Here is a 24,615-nt window from a genome sequence, read left to right on the forward strand (position 1 = left end):
CTTTATAAGGGTTTTTTTGTATTATGTAAAATGTGGATATGGATAAAATAATTTAAAATTATTATTATTATTTAAATAATAAAGATAATTTTTTAAAACATCTTATATTTTTAATTAGATAAAAATTTACACATTTCAAAAATAATAATAAATTCTTCTATTATACTTAACTTTTTATAATTATTACTATCATTTAAATTATTTTTATTATTAAATTTATTTTCTAATAATAAAATTTTCCACACCGAACATCATAAAGTCACAGAATGCAACAAAATTTTAAGCATTTAATATTGTGAAAAAATTTCAATCAATTGATCTATGAAATGTGAAAATTGTATCAGAATGAAAAAAATAAAAAATAAAATATATATATATATATATATATTAACAATTATTTTAATATGTGTCTAAAATATATAAAAATAATAATTTTTATAAAATTTTAATATATAATGTTATTAATATATTAATTTTTAAAATATTTAAAATTTTAATAAAAAATATTATTATATATTATTAAATATACGTGCTTAAACATACATTAACAAATTATAAATCAAATGTGAGATAGAGCATGACAGTGTTATGAAATTCAACACTGTAGTTTTATAATGATTAATGAGTCGTGACATTAGAGCATGCTTTTTTTAAAAGGATCTTACTAAGATTAATCTTGAAGAAACAGAACTTCAAAAGAAAAATATAATTAAAAAAAAAAGGAACAAATTGCATTATAGTTGATTAAATATTGAATTATCTTAAGAACTTAAATCTTTATCTAAACAAAGAAGGGGAAAACTATACTTATCTGTTTTTTACATAATTTTAATCCATTTACTAAGAATGTGGTGTCCTTTTAATAAAGAAAAGGTTTATTTTAAGTTTAAACTTCAAAATAAATTAAAATAAGTTGAATGGCAATATTTTACCATTACATATGAAATTAGTGTTACGAGAAATTTCAAATCGCTCATCCAAATTAAAATGCATATATTTTATAAAATAAAAATAAAAATATATCATTGAATAGACAAAATATCACAAAAAATTGACACAACGATAGTGTAGACAAACTTATTATTGGTATAGGATTACATGTTCATCGTACAACCTCATTATAGGGAAACAATATGGCCACACTTTCGCAACATTAATTTCAAATTTTGATTTATATATATATATATATATATATATATATATGAAATTTTTTATAATTTATTTTGATTTTATATAATAAAATATAATATTTCTAATTAATAATTACAATATTTAATATTTTTAATTATTAAATTTAAAAATATTATATAATCTATTTTAAATTAGTTTTTCAAAAATCAATTTAATTTAATGGTAGACGTTCATTGCATAAAACATTATTAGTTTATATAATATTTTTTATTTCTTGTAATTTTTGTTGATCCTTTAATTTAAGGAATGGGAATTTCTCATTGTAAATTTTTTAGTTGAAGTGTATTATTTTCCCTTTCTTACAATGGATTTTTAGAATTTTTAGGTTAAGGAATGAAATTTCTCATTCAAACTTTTTGCAATTACTTTTTCTACGTTTAATTTAATGTAATTTAATTGAATCATTATTTTATTTTTTTAATGCTTATTGATCATCTAAATGTATGATTCTAGAGAGGTTCTACAGTTAAAAAATTAGAGAATATATGTATTTAGATATAAAGTTAATGACTTAATTGTATTATTACATCTACATGTTTGTGATTTAGGATTAGATTTTCAAAAGATTGAAGTTTAATTATATTAGAAAATTAGATCATTAATTGAATTTTAATACTTAAATTTGATACTAATATCAATTACAAAGGGAGAGAATGAGAATGATGCAATTAGATTGTTGAATTCTATTTATTTAATACAGCCAATTCTTTTATCTCATTGTGTTATCATACAAAAGTTCAAAACATGCAATTTAATTCATTCACCTTCAATATTTTTTATAATTTAGACACTAACAAATTTGCATTTTGTTATTTATCATTTTGTTAGCTGTAGAAGCTAAAAGTTCTACCAATAATTAAGAACTATTTTTAATATTTTCTTATTTTAAGGTTGAAATTAAATAATTTTTTATTTTTTATAAACCAATTTCAAGTTTTCATTGGTTGACAAAAAGTTAAAGGTGTGAATTTTTATTTTATTTTTTTTAACATTTTGAATTGTGAAAATTTTTAGTATAAATTTTAAATTCATTTTTAATAGATAATTCTTGTAATGCTTTCAACTGTCGAAAAGAGGTTTCTTAAAATCAAAATTGCTTAAATTCTACCTATTATTAACTATAATGATGAGAAAACTATTTTTTTAAAACAATTTAATATTTTATTAGCATTTTAATTTCTTTTGCTAGTACCAATTTTTCAGATATAAAAATAAATTAAGATTGTCAAGAGAATATAAAAATAAAGAAAAGACTGAAAATACTAAGAAAATTTTAAAAATGTCAAAAAATTACATGATAAATAATTATAAAAAGTTATGTATAAAAATTATCAAATAATAATAATACATTATATTATCATTATCTTTTTAAGACTATCTATAAAAATAACATCTCATATTATATAATAATTATTTATGAAAATTTTGATAAAATACATATTTAAATAAGTAAATAATTCCTAAAAATACATATTTAACTGGAAAAAAAATGCAAACGAGTCCTTTATTTTTAAGCTTTTTTTTTCCAGATATTTAATTTCACAATGTATTAAAATTTTAGAAAAATAAAATTAATTTTATAATTTAAAATTTGAATCTTTTTAAAAAAAAATAGTGGTGCTCTTAAAAATAAAGTTATGAAAAGAAGCTTTCAATAAAAAAAAAAGAAGCAAAGTAGAAACTCAACCTTTATTTAGGTGTTCAACTTTGCGTAACAAACCTCCATCTTTTTTTATTTTAGTATATAATAATTTCCTTAACAACATTTATTTTATTACACTTAGTAAGTAATTGGTGCATGAGTAAGTGAATCTTTTTAATTTGTTATATGTATTTTAATCAAAATAAACAATTCAGATCTTTAACATGTAACTTAACAATACTAACTTTATATATTTATAATTTAGATTTATGTAAAATTTGTTCTTTAAACTTTCAAAATTTGTTATTTTATATTTCCATATGATTGTATTCATAATTGTTTTGTATTTGCAAGCATTGGAATTTCAATTTATAATTAAAAGTAACTTTTGAATTAATTAGTATTTCACCCATGCGATACATGGTATTTTGATGAAAAAATAATAATTATTGATGAAAATAAAATTTATTAAAAAAAACTTTTATAATTACATATCATTAATTTATATCAATCAACTAAATATTATAAAATTTTATCTAAAACTTTCTTGTAAACAATATTTGTAGTTTCGTTTGAAATAATATTTTTTCTATCGCATAATAGAATTTTAAGACTTTTTTACTTATTTTTAACTCTAAAGATAATCTTGTGTAATTGTCCATGACAAAAAAACAGGCTTTTATTTATGGTCATTGCAAAATTTGTTGTTGAGGCTTGAGCTTAAGAGACATTATTGTGTCTAACGGCGTTATAACCATGCGTGGTATTAAGACACTTTCACCAAAATTGTTTCTAGATATTACCTATGCTTCAATCACGTTAGAAGCTATCCTAGAAACTAATAGTTTGGTATTATTACAAAACCCAAAAGGCAAGAAAATATTTAAATATATATTAAAGGAGAATCAAAATCTTCAACAAAGGTAAATTATAAACAACTAAAGTTAAACAATAAAACAAAAATACACTTACTCAACAGTAGAATCAACTTTTACGATGTACACCATCCCTACAAACTTCCTATGAATCTTCAATCTCATTAACTCTTCCCATAACATCTAAATGGTTGAAAAATAATTATCAATAGCTCCACAAAGTATATAAATATTAAAAGCACTGTTTGTCATATTATTATAAATACCATCAATACTATAAAACTTGCATATATAGACGAATTTACAGATGAATTTTTGAACTATTACAGATAATTTTTGAAATTACAGACAGATTTGTAGACAGACATAAACCGTCTATAATGTCCTCGTTGATAAAAAATTGCAGACAGACTTACAAACAGAAAAATTTCTCTGTAATTTATAGACGGAAAAATCCGTCTATAAGTCACAGACAGAAAAATCTATCTGCAATTCATCTTTGATATATTTTAATATTTGTGTTATTTTTTGTTTATATACAGTTATTTCTGCATGTTTCTCATTATCATAATTTATAAACATAATAAAAATTACAAAATTAAATCTAAAAATTCAAAAATGATTTATAAAATATAAAATTTAAATGTCATTACAAATGAAGACAAAAATATTCAAATAAATAATGTTAAAAATAAAATACAAATGTTTATCATGAATAATCTGTATAATCATCATCCGAAAGAGCATCATCATCAATAGACGAAGAGTCGGAAGAATAATGATGCATAGAGCTGCAAACTAGTGGTGTTGGAGCTGGTGGAGGAGAAGGAAGAGGTGTGGAGATGCTTGCTCTCATGAGCTCAAAATATGCATGCATCTGCATATGTTGTTGCTCCATTTGCTGCTGGATCTCCCTTTACATCCTCGATGTCACCTTCTTTTCTATCTTCTCCTCCATTTTCTTTGCCCACTTTTTCTTCCATACACTTTCCTTGCTCTTCCACATCTCCTCATTTTGCTTCTGGAGTTTTTTATTGATGACATGGACCTGAGTGCAGACCATGTCCTTCACTTCATCAAGTGCAAGAGAAGGAGCATCTCCGATAACAGATGCAGGGGACATGGAGTCTGCAAAGCGGCCCTCATGCCATAAATGCGACCTTTATAAAGGTCACTCACTGTTTGTGACCACATAGCATCCTCATCAACTGACTCTGAATCCTGAGAAGATGTCTCATCAAGTCTTTGAACATAGTCATCCTACAGTTCAGTTTAAATAATTAGATATTAGTCTGGAGAACTATTCAATAAATCACTAACAATAACATATAATATCAATAAAAATGACTTACATATGTGGCCTGAAATCGTATATCAACCCACAGGTTTTTGTTTCCCCTGCGAGTGTGTGTCTCCTTGAACAACTCTCCATGCGTATGTGGCCTCTTCAACGACTTCTCCTGCAATTCAAAATAAATCACAATTTCAAATATGAAATTATAGATAGAGTAAAATAATTTTTTAAATCACATACTAAGTTTGCCTTAATGTCAGCTAAAGTCGTAGAGCAACTAGTATGCAGTAATATCCCTTATTAGATGTCCTGTTTATCTTGTTCTTTATGAGGGGATTTTGAAACTCATCCGTACCCCAATACTCCTGCAAGGCATGGAAAAAGTTGGGTGCTATCCAATCAGTAGTAGAATGGTCATGAAGAGCCTCTGTGTACATCTGTCTTAATCGCTTTGCAGTGTGACTCTTCTAGGCCTTGAAAATCATATTTTCTTCCAGGAAAATGAAGAAGTTGCTCTACATGAACACAATTTTATTAGAACAAGTACAAACAGTCATATGTAATTACACGTAATTAAAATTAATACACTATTATTACCTTCTAATCTTTGAACAATTCTATTTTTATATTATTTAGCACCTTTGCAAAACTTATGTAAGGCGCATCAAATATCTTTTTAATGGTATATATGACCTGGTGGAGACCTTTTTGTAGTGGTATCTAACTGATAACACAATAAAATAAAAAAATTATTATAACATTCATATAAAATACGCAATGTTAGGCATATTTTGAAGGAAACTTACCAAGTGGACCCATCCCATCTCAAAGTTGCTAATGATCTTAATAACGCCTAGGTCTGTGATGACTACTGCCCACTTATAGCTAGGACAGCAGTGGATCCCCCTCCTATACCCTGTGTAGAAGGTGACAGTGTGACTTGTGTAGTAGGTGGTGCAGAGTGTGAAACTCGCTGTACTGGAGGGGAAGGAGCAATATACCCAAGATTGGGCACTATGATAAATTGCTCTTGCTCCCTAACTCGAGAGGTCTGTACTATAACTGGTGTGGAGGTCGAAGTGGGAGCGCTGAGTGAAGAAGTGTTACCACGATCAAGACGCTGAGCAACACCCTTCTTACCTTTACCTGCCATATCTGAATCACATACAATATATGTTTAGAGACAAATACCATAATCTTTATAAAATATGATTAATATTGGTGATAACTCAAAATAAATAATCATGGAAACATAGTAAATTGACAAACCTACTTAATTTACCTCATTTACTCTGATAGTTCAAGACTACCTTCATCGTCACTCTATGAAATGTCATCCATAAATTCTGCCTCCTCATCTTCAGTCATGTCATTATTTCTTAAAGCTTGGGTGGGATGGTCAATTATTTCAATTTCATTCAAAGGAGAAGATAAAATTAGAGGGACAACAGTGTCTATTACTACACGTGAACGGATTGAGTCATTAATTTGATATGCATCTTCATCATCTACTTTATTACTTTCAATTTGATCCCTTGGTTTAACTTTTATTACAATCCTCCAACTTTTATTACATTTTCTAGGGTAAGATAAGAAATATACTTGTCTTGCATTTTGTACAATGATGAAGGGGTCAAAGCCTCTATATCTTTTGGTATGGTTAATCTCAATTATATTGTAATAGTTATGTTTACATAACCTTGTTAGGCATGTTGAATCAAACCATTCACACTTGAATAAGACAATCCATTTTATGGTTTCACCAACATATTCAAGCTCAACTATTTCATTAAGTTTTCCATACCAATCATAGTCACCATCACTTGAATTTCCTCTCACACTAACCCCACTATTATCTTTTTTTCCTTTTACATAATTCAGTAGTTTGAAATTTATACCTGTTAACATAATAAATTGGCCAAGAATATGCTTTATTTTTGGACCTCTGGACAAGTTATACAGGTCAATATCTATGATATCATTACTAGGATCACGCACCTACACGTATCATTAAATATGTCAATTGATTGAATAAAAATAATATTATAAAGTCGATAAACTAAAATGTCAGAGAAATTCCATGACATACATAACTTTTGAACTATGATGAAAACTGATTAAGTTATTCGTGACCATACAATTGTTCAAAATATTTGTAAACATTAGATTTGAATCACCATGATCGGGAAAAGTCATTAAAGCAATCATAAGTCAGTTACATTCTGAATGGTTGAACTTCATCACAATTTAATAAGATGTGCAAATGTGCGACATCTGATTCATCATCTAAGATTCATCGTTCTTCGCATTTCCTAGATACACGACCTAGTTGGTTAAATATAGATAGAGTTGGCTCATTACTACTTTCTCCCCTATCATCATTTTGACCAACCTATGTCCTCCTAAATTGAACATGAGGTTTGAAATAGTATGTGCAAAAATTTGATGTCTCCTTTGATATATATGTCTAGCATATAGATCCTTCCACTTGAGCTCTATTTTTCACAGTCCTTTTGAACCCTCCAATTTCTTATTTAAAATGATACATCCACCTGTATTGTACTGGTCCACATACACGTGTTTCATACGCTAAGTGTATAGGCAAGTGCTCCATGGAGTCAAAGAAACCAGGGGGAAGTATTCTTTCTAATTTGCATAAAATCACAGGAATATTTTTCTCCATCACTAATAGGTCTTCAACCCTAAGAGTAGGTGAACACAGGTCCCTAAAGTACTCACTTAACTCAGTCAATGGCTTCCAAACATGATCAGGTAGTTCTCTAAATGCAGCAGGTAGAAGACACTTCATGAATATGTGGTAATCATGATTTTTTATCGCAAAAAACTTTTCTTGTTCAACATTCACACAATGACGGAGGTTTGAAGCGTAACTGTCAGGAATTTTCAAGTCTTTCACCCACTTATACATATCTTGTCTTTGTGGTAAAATCAAAGTGTAACTTGCCTTTGACTTTGACCATCAACCATCTGCAAGTTGTTCTAACCTCAATTTTGGACGCTTACAATATTCTTTTAAATCTTGCCTTTCTTTACATTATATTTAGTTCGATTAGTGTCCATTGCAGTATTTATGATATTGTTAAATACATTTTTTTCTACATACATCACATCTAAACAATGACGAACTAAGTTATCCTTCCAATATGGGAGCTCTCAGAATATACTTTGTTTGGTCCAATTATGTGTCATCCTATAACCAGGAAACCTAATAGATTTTCCTACTTCTATTATTTTTGGCAAGTGTCTAACTTTATCCCATACTTAATGACCATTTAAACGGACCAAGGGGGGAGGTTTAATTCTCAATAGTTGCTTTCCTAAATTTGTAGGCTTGACGCCTAGAAGGATGTTCTATATCTAAAAATCTCCTATGTTTAAAAATCTCCTATGTAATCAAACCATGAATTTTTTCCTCCATGTTTCAAAGTAATGCCTTTGTATCCTCCATACAAATTGGGCATGCTAATTTCCCTTTAGTCATTCATCCAGACAATATTCCATATACAAGAAAATCATTTATCATTCACATCAGTGCTACCGTCATATTAAAATTTTGCTTTCTTTGATCGGTCATAAGTTACTACACCCTCACACCATAATTCTTTCAACTCATCAATCAAAGGTTGAAGGCATACATCAATTTTAGCCTTTGAAATTTTTGGACAATGAATTATACAAGTCAAGAACAAATATGAATTTTTCATGCTCATTTCGGGAGAATGATTAAAAGGTGTAACCACATAGGCCAACAAGAATATGGTTTATTAAATTGATTATTTGGAGTGAACCCATCAGCACATAACTCCAACCTTATATTTCTAGGATCAGATGCAAGTTCAGGATACACTTGATCAAAATGTTGCCAAGCCTCACCATGAGATGGATGAATCATTATCTCATCACTCTTTTTATTTTTAGCATGTCACGTCTTGTAAGGAGTTGAATTCATAGACGCATATAACTTTTTTAGCCTAGGAATTAAAGGCAAATAATGCATTCTAATTTGCGATACATCTTTATGTTTACCACTTCTACTACCTTTTCTTGGTTTAAACCTAGGCTCTCCACAGAATTTGTAATTGGTCAAAATAACATCATCTTTGTAATACAACATGCAACCTTTCAAATAACAATCAATTTTGACTTCTTTTAATCCAAGTTTGGAAACTAATTTTTTGCTTAGTAAAAGTCTTTTAGGATTAAGTCAAGTTGAGGACTAAGCTCACTAATTAATGTAGCCTATTGATAAAATGAACTCTGACTTTGATTGCCTTCTAACTTTATGCTTAATATTGTTTGAATGCACACACTCATCCCATAAAGGCTTGTTTACTGCTTCTAAAATATTATAAAACTTTGCAGCTTCTCCATTAGGTTCTTGTTCAGCTTCAAAATCACGAAAAATTTCAAATTCAGGACCAACAGCATCATAAACTATTTCTTGATAACGACTATTGCTTTCTTCCCAACTTACATTACCTACATCCTCACTTGATTGCAATATATTTAAATTGCCTACTTGATTTTCCACATTAACTACTTACACCTGCTCAGTCCATATCCAATAATCATGTTTAAATTCAAACTTATACAAATCATACCTAATTAAATCAATATCAAAAAACTTTCTACACTTGCACTTAGAACACGGACACCTAACTTTTTGGTTGGTGATGAATTGCTATGAATTACAACAAACATGTATGAATTCCTCTACACCCTCAAAGAATGCAAGTTTTATTCCCTCGACTTGAGTGCAACCTATCATATATCCACTAACGATTTTTGAGAAATATCTGGATCAAGAACTATATAAACCTAATACAAATACACAACGTTGTATCAACCTTCAATTATACATTACACAAATTTTTAATAAAAATTTTAGCATAATCTTCCCTAATAAATGTTAATTTCCTTACATTTGTTTATCACTTTTTTACAAAAATCAAAATTTTCATCACACATAACTAATATATTATATAACAATATATTAATCAATGCGTAAAACACACATATATCACAATCCTAAACTGTTTTAGAGCATATCCCCTTGTAACTCCACAACATGCATATTCTACAAACTCCACAAACACAAATAATCCTAGAGTACATAATAACCAGCTTCGGAGAATGACCTCTACTCCCTTCCCCCAGTCATACAATCTTCAATCTTAGAACTCTATCTTAAAAATTTTAAATCTCTAAAATACATAAAAAATATAAAAAAAAGTAAACCGATTAAAAGTTAGAGTATTATACCAGGAACACAATTATGCAAATTATTTTTCAAATAGATGCTCCAATCACTCACAAAAACCTAAAAAACTAAAGCTTCTAGAGAGAGACAGAGAGAGAGAGAAAATTATGTCAAATGAGGAAGAAAAAGGAGGAGGCGCAGTTTTATGGGTTTTGCACATTACAAATGAAAAAATCTGTCTGTAAATAGTTTAATGAAACTGTGTGTTTTAAAGATTCAATTACAGACGGATTTATTTATCTATAAATTCATCAAGTCCAATTATAGTCAAATTTTTTCATCTATAAATTGTCAGATGAAAAGTCGGTAAAAAATAGCAATATTTACAGACAGATTTTCCCGTCTGTAACTCCTGCTCCAAATTTTTCTCCCATTTTCAAATTACAGATAAAAATTTTCATTTGTAATTTCCGTCTATATTATTTCACGCTAAATGACGGGCAAACTACAAACGGCCATTCATCTGTAATACAGACAGATTTTTTAGAAAATTAAAGTAAGAATTGTTTCTTTTATTAAATACCCATTCTTACGCACTCTAAATATCCAATCTTGAGAATAAAAAGAGAGGTTGTTGAGATGTGCATCAACAAAGAATGTGGCCAAAGTATTCCTTAAGGGTATCTCCTCCCTCCCACCCCTCTTTTCCCGAGCTAACTTTTGAAGTGGAATCATACCCAATCTAATTCTAATAGGAATGAAATATTCTGTCCACTTTCCAGTGAATGTGTTGCATCTAATGACATTTGACCCTTGAGCACCTTTTAAATAATAAAGCTTCGTCATTTCCATAGAGCATCCATATAGATCACATAATAAATGAAAGCTAACATATTTTGAGGAGAAGAAATTGACATGATAGGGAACTCAAATATGTTCCATTTGAGTTTGGAGAGCCAGATGCATAAACTGAATCCTTGTGAACTTTGGAACAAACCGTAGAAAAATGAAATTATTAAAGCAAGAATTGCTTCTTCTTCTTCTTTTTTTTTTTTCACGATTGTTATGACGAGAGAATGAGAAGAAATGACAACTCTTATTCATTATTAATATATACTTAGCTTTGGAATATTTTGGCTTAATTTCAGTTCATATGGCTTGGTGAATTGGATAATTGACTTAAAGTCGATGTTACATGGCTTAAATTTCTTGCTGGGATGTACACATTCTTAAATTTTCCACTTTCACTGCCTTAGAAATTATAAAACAATTGTCACTTTTACTCAAATTTATTTCCTTTCACTCCTCCACCTATAATCATTTCATATCAAAAGAGCAATTTATATCCCAGTGGATTCATTTACGTTTCTTTAATAATTAACGCTTTTGAATAATTTGCAGGAATTTGGAACTTGAAAAGGTTGAAGACCTTTGGAACCTCAAAGGCATATTAAACACTTCGTGGCATATAGTAAAAGTTCAAGCCAGTCACTCAAACTTATAAAAGTAGTATCAAATTTCCAGTCCAATATAATGAAATTGTTTTTAATAAAATTGTTTGATTTATTATTATTAGGGTAAAGTTTGAACCATATAAAATTAGTAAAATTTATTGAACAATATATAAAAAATATAAAAAATATTATTTTTAATAAAATTTTTATTTTTTAATACTTAAAATTAGCCTTTAAGGCGGATATTAATAACATTGTTTTTTAAAAAAAATGTTAAGATCAATCTTTAAGAATTAATTATAAGTAAATAAAAGTAATAATTTTCTACTCAAAAACATTTATTTACATTGTTAATGAAAAGATGTAATTAATATTTGAAAAATGTTATTCAGTGATCTTAGAACTTTGTTAAGTAATCAAGAGTATATATTTTTTATTAGAAAATATCAAAAGTATATTCATTTTTGTAATTTTTAATTTATTTCAATGTGACTTTTAATAAAAATTTATTAATTTCTTAAGGGAATTAATTAGCAAAGCTTTTAATGTTTTTATTTTTAATAAAAATTTACTATATCTAAAAAATTAAAATCAACCCTTCTAACAAAATTGATAAATTAATTACGAAAGTTAATGTATATTTAGTGTTTGTTATGAATAAATTTAAGGTACATTCTACTATGAAAATTAAGAGGGTATTATGTGTTGCTTATGCCTGTAACAATTGTGATGGTTGATTTCAAATGACATCTCCAACCCATGCTTATTCTCCCTACCCTCTACCCTAAAACATAAAGAAATAAATAAAATAAAGAACCCACAATACCAAATCATATATGACAATATATATATATATCCTTTTCATTTTTCAACTCTTTTTTTTTTCGCTTCGTCTATTTTCTCTCTCTTTCTCTTACTTTCACCCTTCACGCAGTGATTGAAGAAAAATAAGAGTATGATATATTTTTTTAAAAAAATAATTTTCTATTTTTAAAATTAAATTTTAAATATTATTTGGATTTATTTTTGTTTGAATTCAGCTCATATATAAAAAATTATAGAAGTAAATATATTTTTATGTTTTTAATCAAAATAATTATTTTTAAATTTTTATAAATTTATAGTTTAAACAAAAAATACATAATATATTTATTGAGAAATTTATTCACTAATACTTCAAGGATCAGTCCTAAACAGCAAAAGAAATGAAGTTATAAATAAATTTAACTAAGAAATTATTATTACCAGTCAATCTCCAAAAAAACATATCCTGCTCCTCTGCAAGGGCAGGGGGTTAACTTAACCAATAGAGGCATATATAAACTCAAGAAACAAGGGTTTTATTTTAGACCAATCCCACTGATCATTATGAAAAAATAAAGCCACAGGATTCTCTAACTCAAGCTCAGGGATAGGGTGAAGAGATGAGCTAAATAGGAGTTGATGATTATGGACCCCAAAATCTCATGGTCATTCCATTGTCAAGGATCTAACCAAGACCTTTATAAAAGGTCTACTAAATTGATAGAATGCTTCGCCACAAATTAGAGTGATTTTGAAATCTCACAACAGAGGAAACCTTATCTAGAAAAAAACTTATATTTATTGCACAAAACTCAAGCCCACAAATCATTAGGGGAGGTTATGAGTCTCCAACATAATTTCGTAACATAAGCTTGATTCACAAGGTGGATTTTTCTAAATCCCAGCTTAGGCTTACAAATTTTATTCCAGCTAATTAAATAACATTTCATATCCCTTAAAGACCCCAAATGAATTTCTTACACAAAGAACCAATTTCTTTGCACACAACCTTGGGGAGCATGAATGCTCATAATAGAGAATTGAGCTAGGGAAATTCTCCCAGCCAATGGACTACAATTTCATTTTTCACATGAAAAGTTTTTTTCCTAATTTTATCAACTAAGAAAGCATAGTCTTGTTTAGCAGGACAGTAATGACTAATAAGAATTTATCTTTATTTATGGACAGCCTAGAGGCAAAACAAAAATAACTAAGGGTATAACTAATCACCTTAACATCGTGACTGTCAGCTTTAGCAATAAGAAATATGTCATTAACCAAAAAAAAAGGTGAGAAGTTTGGGGACCCTCATTATTAAAACAGAAAGGGGTCCATTCCCTGATACTAATTTTATCATGGATTAAATGAGTTAATTTCTATACAAAGAACAAAAATATAAGAGGAAATCGGGTCTCCTTGCTTGATACCCCTGCTAGGGCAGAAGTTAGTAGTATTACCATTATTCCAACTAATAGACATAGAGAGAGATGAAATACAATGATAAATTAGCTCTTGCAACTCAGATTTAAATTCAATCTGCTGAATAGTATCCCTAATAAAATTTCATCTAAGTTTATCATATGTCTTCTCTAAATCAAGTTTAATCATCATAAATCTATTTTTCTTCCCTAATTTATTAAAAGAGTGGGCCAATTCTTAAAGTATAAAGGTATTATCTACATCCTGCCTACCTTTGGGGACATCCGATAAAATTGGAATGATACAGAGAGAGTTTGTTTTTACAATTGCTATAACAGTGTATAATAAAAAATAAAATTAAATCAAAACTGAATACTTTAAATAAAAATAATAATATTTACTAATTATTATAGTAAATTCAATAATTCTTTTTAAAAACTTTTTAATAATAAAATAATTTAAATAAAAACAACTAATAATTTAAACTAAATATTAAATTATATCTTATATTATATACTTCTTCTGAATATCAATCATCAGAAATTATTAATGATTTCTATATAATATTCTTGCAAGCATATGATATAAAAATGAAATTTTAATTTTAGTATTTAGTCATCAGAAATTGAATGGAATAAAAGGACTCTTAAACATTATTTCGCTCTAAAACCTTAAAATTTACAACAAATCTGTATTCTTTTGTTCATTTTCTTTGTTCTTAACACGGTTTGGTTGCAATTTGTTACAAATTTTAAGGTTTCAGAGCGAATTAATGTTTAAGAGCTCTTTTGTTCCATTCAATTTCTGATGAGTAGTTCATTTTGAATTAATGAGTTTGCTTGAGAAGAGGGAGTAAATAAGTTATAAGATTAGGGGAAAGCAACTTAGGTACTATTTATTTCTATTCATTTCACTTGTTCTCAGTTGAATTGTTTTGTATCATATGATATAAAATATGAATTTCTAGTCATCATATTTTATATTATATATGCTTGCAGGAATATCATATGATACATCAGAATTTTAAACAATATGCAGAGAATAAAAAGGAATGACTCTTTTTAGTCTGTAAAAAAAAAAAAAAAAGAACATAATTTTAAACGAAGGGGAACCCACATATTTTTCTTTTTTATATTTTTGGTCTGACCACATATTTATCATTTTGGTCCAGAGTTAGAGTGAAACGAGCCGAACAAGGCCCAACAAGCCCACCCAACAAGAAAACAAGGTAAACTGAAAAAACAAACAAACAAAAAAATAACTGAAAAAAAAAATGCAAACGAGTCCTTTATTTTAACCCCCCCCCCCCCCCCCCTTTTTTTTGTTTTCAGATATTTAATTTCACAATGTGTTAAACTTTTAGAAAAATAAAATCAATTTTATAATTTAAAATTTGAAATTTAAAAAAAAATAGTGGTGCCATTAAAAATAAAGTTATGAAAAGAAATTTCCAATAAAAAAGAAGCAAAATAAAAACTCAACCTTTATTTAGGTCCACATGCTGTTCAACTTTGCGTAACAAACTTTCCTTTTTTTTTATTTTAGTACATAATAGTTTTTTTTACAAGATTTATTTTATTACGCTTAGCAAGTAATTCATGTATGAGTAAGTAAATTTTTTTAATTTGTTAGATGTATTTTAATCAAAATAAACAATTCAGATATTTGATGTGTAATTTGATAATACTAACTTTATATATTTATAATTTAATCTTATGTAAAATTTGTAAATTTGTTCTTTGGATCTTCAAAAATTTTTATTTTGTATTTTCATATAATTGTATTCATAATTATTTTGTATTCACAAGCATTGAAATTTCAATTTATAATAATGAAAAAACTTTTGAATTAACTAGTATTAAAACAAAAAATTTGTAATTACATATCATTAATTTATATCAATCAACTAAATATTACAAAATTTTATCAAAATTATTGTGTAAACAATATTTGTAGTTACGTTGGAAATAATATTTCTTTTATCATAATAATAGAATTTTAAGACCTTGTTTTTATTTTTAACTTTAGAACTAGTCTCATCTAATTGTCCAGACTTTGACAAATACAGACTAATATTAGACAAAGTTTAATCTTGACTTTTATTTATGATTATTGTAAAATTTATTGTTGAGGCTGGAACTTAAGTGACATTCTTGTGTCTAATGATGTTATAACCATGTATGGTATTAAGACGCTATTACCAAAATTATTTGTAGATATTACCTCTACTTTAATCACGTTAGAAACTATCGTACAAACTAATAGTTTGGTACCATTACAAAGCCCAAGAAGCAAGAAAATATTTAAATATATATTAAAGGAGAATCAAAATCTTCAATAAAGGCAAATTATAAACAACTAAGGTTAAACAATAAAACAAAAGTGAAATTACTCAATATCTCCAAGATGTAGAATCAACTTCCTATGACACACACTATTCTTGCAAGCTTCCTCTGAATTTTTAATCTAATTAACTCTTCCCATGACATCTAAATGGTTAAAAAATAATTATCAATAGCAGCACAAAGTATATGAATATTAAAAGCATTGTTTGTCATATTATTATAAGTATTATAGAAGGAATGATATACCAAATAAAATTCGATCATCAACTCTATAAGACAACACATCACCAAATAAGATAAATGTAAACCTAAATTAATGAATAACATAAGTAGACTCACAAAGACTAACGAAAGTTGATATCAAAAGTGTGGCAAATGCAATGATAATCTCTCATGTTTAGTCCCACTCTAAAGTTACCCAAAATAATTATTTTTAAAATATAGTAAATATTATTTTATTTAAAGTATTATATTTTGATTTAATTTTAGATTATGCACTGTTAAAGTAATTATAAGAAAAATATTCAATTTCTCTGTAAAATTATAGAAATATTACAATATTATAATTAAGATAAATATTTATATTTATAATTGATAATTTTTATTATCTTTAATCATTATGGATGCTATTAGTGTGGGTATGACTATTATTTTATAGCAAAATATATAAATATAGTCATCAAAAGAATTATAGGATTTACTATAATAATTAGTAAATATTATTATTTTTGTTTAAAATATTCTATTTTATTTTTATTTTATTTTTATTATGTACTGTTAGAGTAATTATAAAAAAAAACTTTCTAATTCAGAAGCATATAATATAAAATATGATTTAATATTTGTTTTGAATTATTTACTATTTTTTATTTAAATTATTTTACTATATCTCTAATTCAAAGGTTTTTTTTATTATTAGAAAGTATATAAAAAGAAATATTAACAATTACTCTATAATTTTTTTGAACAATTATTTTTAAAATATTCATTGAGATCTTGATCACGTTTTGCTTAAGTTAAAAGAGAAATTTTTGTTGTGAAAATTTTAAATTTCTTTTCAATTAATAATTATATAAATTAATGCAATTAAACTAATTTCCTTATTTACTATTAAAAAAATTAAAACTAAAGAATATTATAGAATTTATTGTTTTTAAAAACTCTTAAAAAACTTTCTTGTAACACATGTACAGAGGTGAATTAGGTTTAGTATATTATATATATAAAATGTTAAATATCCTATTAGATCTTTAGAGTTTTTTTGCAAACTTTATGCATTAAGTTCGTGATTTTTAGAATTAAAATTTCACATGTACTCTTATAGATTTAATTTATTATGAAAGTTAGCTTTTACATTGATAGATTGGTTAATGTCATTTTACATCTTTTTTGTACTCTCGTTAGACATTAGTTATATTTATTTCACATAATTTATACAAATTTCGCTTAAATTATATTTTTCTTGCTTAAGCAACCACATGAAAAAGAAGATAACTCACCATATTAGTTAAGTAGTCATTAATTTACTTAAACCATACAAGATATTCTAATATTGGCTTAAGCGAATATAATCTAGCTTAAGCAAAGATTGAGTATTATAGTTTTACTTATGTTAAATTATTATGCTTCAAGTAAAATTGATTTGGCTTAAATTAAAATAATGACTTAAACAAATATTGATGAAATTTATATATTTATCACTATATAAAATTAGTCTAAGTGAATATGGTATAACTTAAATAAAAATTATAAAAAATAATTTTCTTACATTTTTTAAGCTTTTAATTACATCTTTTTAATAATTATCTTTATTCCAATCTAGTAAAGTTATTAGTTTTTAAAAAATTAAAATAAATATATGATATTTACAAATTTAATTAGTTTTATTTATAAAAATCACAATTCAAAGTATAACGATGTAAAAAGAGTATAATTATTTAGATTGTTAGATTTAAAAATATTTTTACATACTATTTGAAATATAAAAATAAAAGAAAATTAAACAAAACTTTTACAAAACTATTTTAAGTGAGAATTTCATTTAATCTTATGATTTATATCTCTTATAAATTTTTATTACTTAAATTTTAATTAGAATTAATAAATTTATCAAACTAATTATTTGAAATATAAAATAAATATTTGAATTAACTTAAGAAATAAAAATAAAAATAAGTGACTTTAAGAAAATAAAGTTGAGTTTTATATAAATAAAAGAAATACTTTAATCATGATAACTATTACAATTATATTTTTAAATAGTATTTATTTTAAAATAAAAATATTTTTAAATGACTTATTATATGATAGATAATATTTAAAAAATTTTACTTTATAAAATTTCTTAAAACTTAAATTATAAACACTGTTACTTTAAAATAACAAATCATTTTGATATAATCCATTAACGCATCTTATCCGTCACCAATTTTTCATTAATGTCATAGGTTAATTAATTTTAATTTTTCAGAATTATTCATAAACAAATAAAGTTATGAAACATTGTTATCTCGCAAAATTTCCAAATCTGTCGCAACACAAGCACAATGTTGAAATGCAACTTATATAAGTATGCATTGAGTTATTTTCTTTAAAATCAATCAAAATAATGACATTAAATTAAAAGGTTTGTGCAGTTGTGTGCTGTTTATATATATATATATAATGCATGGCCCTCCATATTACCAATCATGCACAAGTAAACTCATCTATGAGCATTTGCTATGATTGGAATTAAGCACCCGTGAACATAACAACTTGCTGGAATTTGACAACTAGACAGAGTCTTATAATGTCTATTTTATATTTTTTTTTTTATTATAACTTGTTTTTCTCAAAGTTAACTATCCCCTTTCAGACAAAACTCTATTTATTTTTCATTAGAACAACGCAGTTTTTGTGTCTTAGTGTAATATAAACTTTCTACAGCAAACAAATTGGAGTTACAAGTTTACAAAAAACAATCATGAAACTGTATCAAAAGCACAGAAGAAAAACAATAATTATTTTAACCGGTGTTTATAATATCATATCATAAGACAATTACAGTGTTTGATAAATAATTTGTTTGCACTTTATAAAAAATATTTTGGTAAATATTATTATAATTTAAGCATATGAGGATAACTCAACCAAAGAACCTAATCTATTCGGTAAAAATGTTTAATGAATTAAAAATCACAGTAAACATTTTATTTATTCCCCTTAGGATTTATAATATGCTGTTAATATTGGAAATCAAGAAAAATAAAACTTTTGAATGTGAAGTATGGAAATTAGGAAAAGGATAAACCAACTGAGATTACAAGTTTTAGCCACCCACTGGAAACTTATGTTATGACAATTGTAGCCACCCATTGAACAATTTTCTTACTTTTATTGTCCCTTATTTTTTTATTTACTTTATTTAAGATAGAAATATAAAATAATATTTAACATGTCTCTATCTTATCTTGCTTATATATGTTAAATGAAACATATTAATTTTGGTGTTAATCACATGTCTGGTGCTATAGTGCATTTGCACATGGTCACTTAAATACAGGTTGTGGGATTCATTTGGTGACCTTTCAAACACTTAAAGATAAAATATATCTTTAAGTGTTTTTTCTAATATATATTTATGATATATTTTAAGTCATGTATATAAGAAAAATAAATAATAATAAAAATAATATGATATCATTTGCTATATTAATTTTAAATTATTTAAATAATGAAATTGATAAATACATTAATCATATCAACTATTGGAGCATTCGGTTTGGAAATTTGAAATTAATAATTACTTAATTATTAGTATTTATGTGCATAATTATATATTTGTAAATTTTTAAGTAACAATAATCCAAATTGTTAATATTTCAGTGAAATTAAGAAATAAATTTAAATATATTAAGGATAATTATATTAAATTTTTTCTTAAACACTTAATTTATATTTTTATATAAATTATAATTAATTGTGAAAAATAAAAATAAAAATATTTATAGTCAATATTACCTTTAAATGACATATCCATGAAATAACTTGGAACTTCGTCCTCTTGGTTTAGAAATTATAAGTATTGTTAACTTATTCTAACAAAATCATAGATATTCAATTTTATTAAATAATCTAATAACTAATTTTAAAATTATTTGATATATTATAAAAAATTATTTTTATATACAATATACTTTTTAAAATATAAATAAATTTTAACTATAAAATTATATTTATAAATGTTTATTAATTAGTTTAAAATTTGAGATTCATAATTATAAAAATAATATTATATGACTTACTGCCGTTTCTTTTTTTCTGTCTCCCTCCTATATTATGTATCATTTATAATAATACAATATTTTCTTTGTTTATACCGAAATAAAGTCCTAAAATGACATGAGAAAATATAAAAACTTCTCATCAAATATTTTACATATTTTCTAAATCAATTTTGAAACTATCAAACACCACCCTCATCGAAACAATGACATAAAATTTAAATATATGAATTTATTAAACACTTTCTGTATAAATTAAATAACCTTAGGATATTATCCTTCCACTCTCAATTGTGAATACATAAAACAGTAGCTTCCTTCCATTCTCATTGCATGTTTGAAAATTGATTGTTTTAAAACAAATAATAATTATTTTTTTAAAAAAGTGAAACTTATTGTTGATTAAAAAATTCTTCAATATAAATTGAATGAGACTCACTTATTCTACAACACCTTTAACATCAGAACACAAAATCCCTCATAAAGTGCCAAAAACTATAATAATTTTATAAATTAGTAATATCATCACATGCAGCATCTCATAATTCAAATCACAGATCAACCCAATATAACAATTAAATTTATCTAAACTCTGAGCTTATGACATCTAGAATTTCACAGGTGTCATGTTAACGTTTGTCTCAGTTATCAGTGTGACTCCAGCAAAGACATATTTCCTACGTGTTTGTCATCAGTAATGTCAAATGTCGTACTCGCAGAGTATGTGGTTACTTTCTTTGTCTCGTGAACCAACAGGACCCCAACCCCACTGTTCCTTTGGCATTTTACACACCAATGTAGGAACAAACTTCCAAGTATTTTTTTTTTCTTGTTTTTTTATTATATTTATACTATAATTGTGATTATATTAGTTTATGAATCATTATTATCTTATAAACATAATTTTTATATCTTGGAAATCAAATAGAAACCAAGAGCTTATCTTTATCTAAGCTTTCCACCCTCCCAATTTGAGTTATGTGGTGTGAAAACAACCCTCAAAATCACTTTCTGTGTAGTTTAGAGATGATAGGTTTTTGCATGATTGCATGAATAGCCTTGCTATTGTTTTGAATTGTCTTTATCATAGACATCAATAGAGAGCAAAAATGACATTTAAAGAGCATTGCATACTTCATCATTGGCTATTTATTTGAAAGCACAATCACTAGTTGGCCTTCACTCATAAACAAAGTTTCTGAAAGAACAAACCTTGGAATAATTAATAATGCCTTGGTTCCTTGTTATTCTGTTTCTCAGTCTTACATATGCTAGTCTTTCAGATGCTAGCTATGACAAGAAGCTTCCTTCTGCTGTTGTGGTTGGCACTGTCTACTGTGACACATGTTTTCAACATGATTTCTCTAAGGAAAGCCATTTCATTTCAGGTTCATTCGTGCTTCCCTTACTGTTTCACATCATATGTATCCCTTCAAATGTTATTGTCTAAACTTTGTGGCTCATATCTTGTTGTGTCCTTGCAGGTGCATCAGTAGCTGTGGAATGCAAAGATGGGACTTCAATACCAAGATTCAAGCAAGAAGTGAAGACAGATAAGGATGGAGAATTCAAAGTGCAGCTACCATTCAGAGTGAGGAAACATGTGAGGAGAATCAAGGGGTGTACTTTCAAATTGATAAGTAGCAATGAACCTCACTGTGCTGTGGCCTCAGCTACTGCCTCTTCCTCAATGATTCTCAAGACAAGAAAGGAAGGAGAACACATATTCTCAGCTGGGTTGTTCTCATTCAAGCCTATTATAAGGCCAAATTTTTGTAACCAAAAACAAAGTGATCCAAACTCCAAAAACAAAGTGTTCTCATTCAAACCTCGTTCAGGAATACCATTGTCACCAAAGATGACTAAAGTGGTCAAATCCAATTCAGATAAAGACTTAGCTGCAGATTTCTTTTTTCCTCCAAACCCATTTCTACCACCACCTATTATTCCTAACCCATTTCAGCCACCACCCCTCATTCCTAACCCTTTTCAGCCGCCTCCTCTAATTCCTAACCCATTTCAACCACCAAGCCCACCACTCATCCCAAACCCATTTCAACCCCCAAGCCCACCACCCTTCATCCCAAACCCATTTCAGCCCCCACCAAGCCCACCACCCTTCATCCCAAACCCATTTCAGCCCCCACCAAGCCCACCACCACTTCTCCCTAACCCATTCCAACCTCCCCCAGCACGCCCACCACCCTTTTTTCCTCCTCTTCCTTTTCCACCAATAGTAATACCAGGTTTAACTCCACCACCACCTCCCCCTCCACCTCCAGCATCAATCTTCCCTCCTATCCCTCCAATATTCCCTCCTCTACTCCCTCCACCTAGAAGTCCTGGCACTCCCCCTGCTTCTTCAACTCCTTGATTTAATAGAATAAATCAATGTACAACTTATTTACTTTCTTTATGAATCATATAATATACATATATATGGTTACGATATAATTAGCTAAACATGGGGATGAAAATGATAGATTATTGCTATATTAGTACTTAGTAATATATATAAGGATATGGTCATCTTTAAGCTTCAATCTTGAAAATTGTTGTTATTTGTGCAATTTGTATCCTTGAATTGTTCTAGAAATGGACACTTATGATTGTGATTTGATAATACATTTCAACGCTTGATAAAAATGACTGGATTTGGAATCAAATCCAAAAATTTTAGTTAGTAAGTAGAAAGGATAAACTTTTGTTATGTAATGATAGTGTTATGTATCCTTGTGGGAAATGGAGAAGGATAGTAAATGGAAATTGGTAAGGAGTGGGTATAGTTGATATAGAACACAACTTTGGCAAATTTCAAATATTTAAGGATTTTTTCTTTATGAGATAGGATTAAACTTCGGTGGGTGCTATGAAGTTGAAAACATTTGTTTGAACCACAAAAATAGTAGAGAACTGTCCAAAAGCGAACTTCCTTGAAGGCTTCACACAACAGGCTGGAACACACTAATAATGATAATTTATTAGTGTTGTTGCTGAATGATGTACTGCTTCAAGTGTTTGGACTATTTAGAAACCAACCAATGGTCAGAAACTGGTTAGGCTAGCCTTTACTTTAAGCTGTATTTGTTCAGTCTAATTAGGCATGATTTATTATCTGTTAAATATTTTATTTTTAGCTAGTTTAATTTATTTAGATAATTTAACTTAACCTAAAATCAGTTAGTAAAGTCTATTTAAAAAAATTATTTTATTATTAAATTAATTTATATATTTTTAAATTTTTATCAGTATTATTAATAATTATTAAATAATTATAATAATTTTTATATAATTTTATAAATAATTTTTAAGCATTAACTATAAATATTTTATATTATAAAATTTTTATATTTAATTTTTTTAAATTAAATAATTATATTTTATTTATATAAAAATATTTTATATTTAAAATTAATAACAAAAAATAATATTTATAAAATTTGTTGAATCAGCTAAAAAAATTATTATATTTAAAAAAAATATTGTCATTATAATTATAAAAAATATTTATATTATAAAATTTATGTATGTAGAAAAATAACAGTAAAAATTAATAAATTTATATTTAAATTAAAATAATTTATATTTTTAAACTTTTATCTTAATAAAAAAATATATAATAAAATTTAATATAAAAATTTAAATTTAATATACTATATATATAATAATAATAATAATTATTATTATTAAATTAAAAAAATAATTATAAAATATTTAATTTTATTTGTTTTATTAAATTTTAAATGTATAATAATAATTATATATTTTTTAATAACAAATAGTTATTTAAAATTTGACATATTTATATTTAAGTATGTGATTGTGTGCTGTAAACTTGTATCTAAAATTTTTTTTATAGTATTTTATTCAAAAAAATTATATCAATAAAAATAAAATATGTAATAAATTATAAAAAATATATACTATTATATTTAATTTTTTTAAAATTATATTATTTATATTTTTTATTATATGATCCTTTTATATATATATATATTGTATATTAAATTTTTTATTTTATTTTTCTATCAATTTTTTATAAAATTTTAGTTTTGAATAAAATATAATTTATATTTAAATAATTTTTATTTATTATAAAGAAAAA

At 26.2% G+C, this 24,615-nt stretch overlaps 1 protein-coding gene across 2 annotated transcripts; it reads left to right on the forward strand.

Annotated features, from left to right (window-relative positions):
* Positions 1–21,651: 21,651 nt before the first annotated feature.
* On the forward strand, positions 21,652–23,237 carry LOC113867481 (proline-rich extensin-like protein EPR1). Of its 2 annotated transcripts, XM_027502842.1 has the most exons (3): positions 21,652–21,898; positions 21,995–22,342; positions 22,409–23,237. In XM_027502842.1, the coding sequence occupies exons 1-3, from the start codon at positions 21,739–21,741 to the stop codon at positions 22,882–22,884; spliced, it is 984 nt and encodes a 327-aa protein (XP_027358643.1). In that variant the 5' UTR covers positions 21,652–21,738; the 3' UTR covers positions 22,885–23,237. The 2 variants fall into 2 exon arrangements, with proteins under 2 accessions (XP_027358643.1, XP_027358642.1); XM_027502841.1 differs by having other exon boundaries at positions 21,658–21,898; positions 21,995–23,232.
* The last annotated feature ends 1,378 nt before the right edge of the window (positions 23,238–24,615 follow it).

The sequence above is a fragment of the Abrus precatorius genome, unplaced genomic scaffold (assembly GCF_003935025.1).
Source record: "Abrus precatorius isolate BTA unplaced genomic scaffold, Abrus_2018 Scaffold5, whole genome shotgun sequence".
Classification (NCBI taxonomy): domain Eukaryota; kingdom Viridiplantae; phylum Streptophyta; class Magnoliopsida; order Fabales; family Fabaceae; genus Abrus; species Abrus precatorius.

Bases quoted from the DNA above. Each gene is read 5' to 3' on its own strand.
- LOC113867481 (XM_027502841.1), top strand. From the start codon at position 21,739: ATGCCTTGGTTCCTTGTTATTCTGTTTCTCAGTCTTACATATGCTAGT. The intron at 21,899-21,994 runs GTTCATTCGTGC...GTGTCCTTGCAG, and splicing joins GGAAAGCCATTTCATTTCAG to GTGCATCAGTAGCTGTGGAA.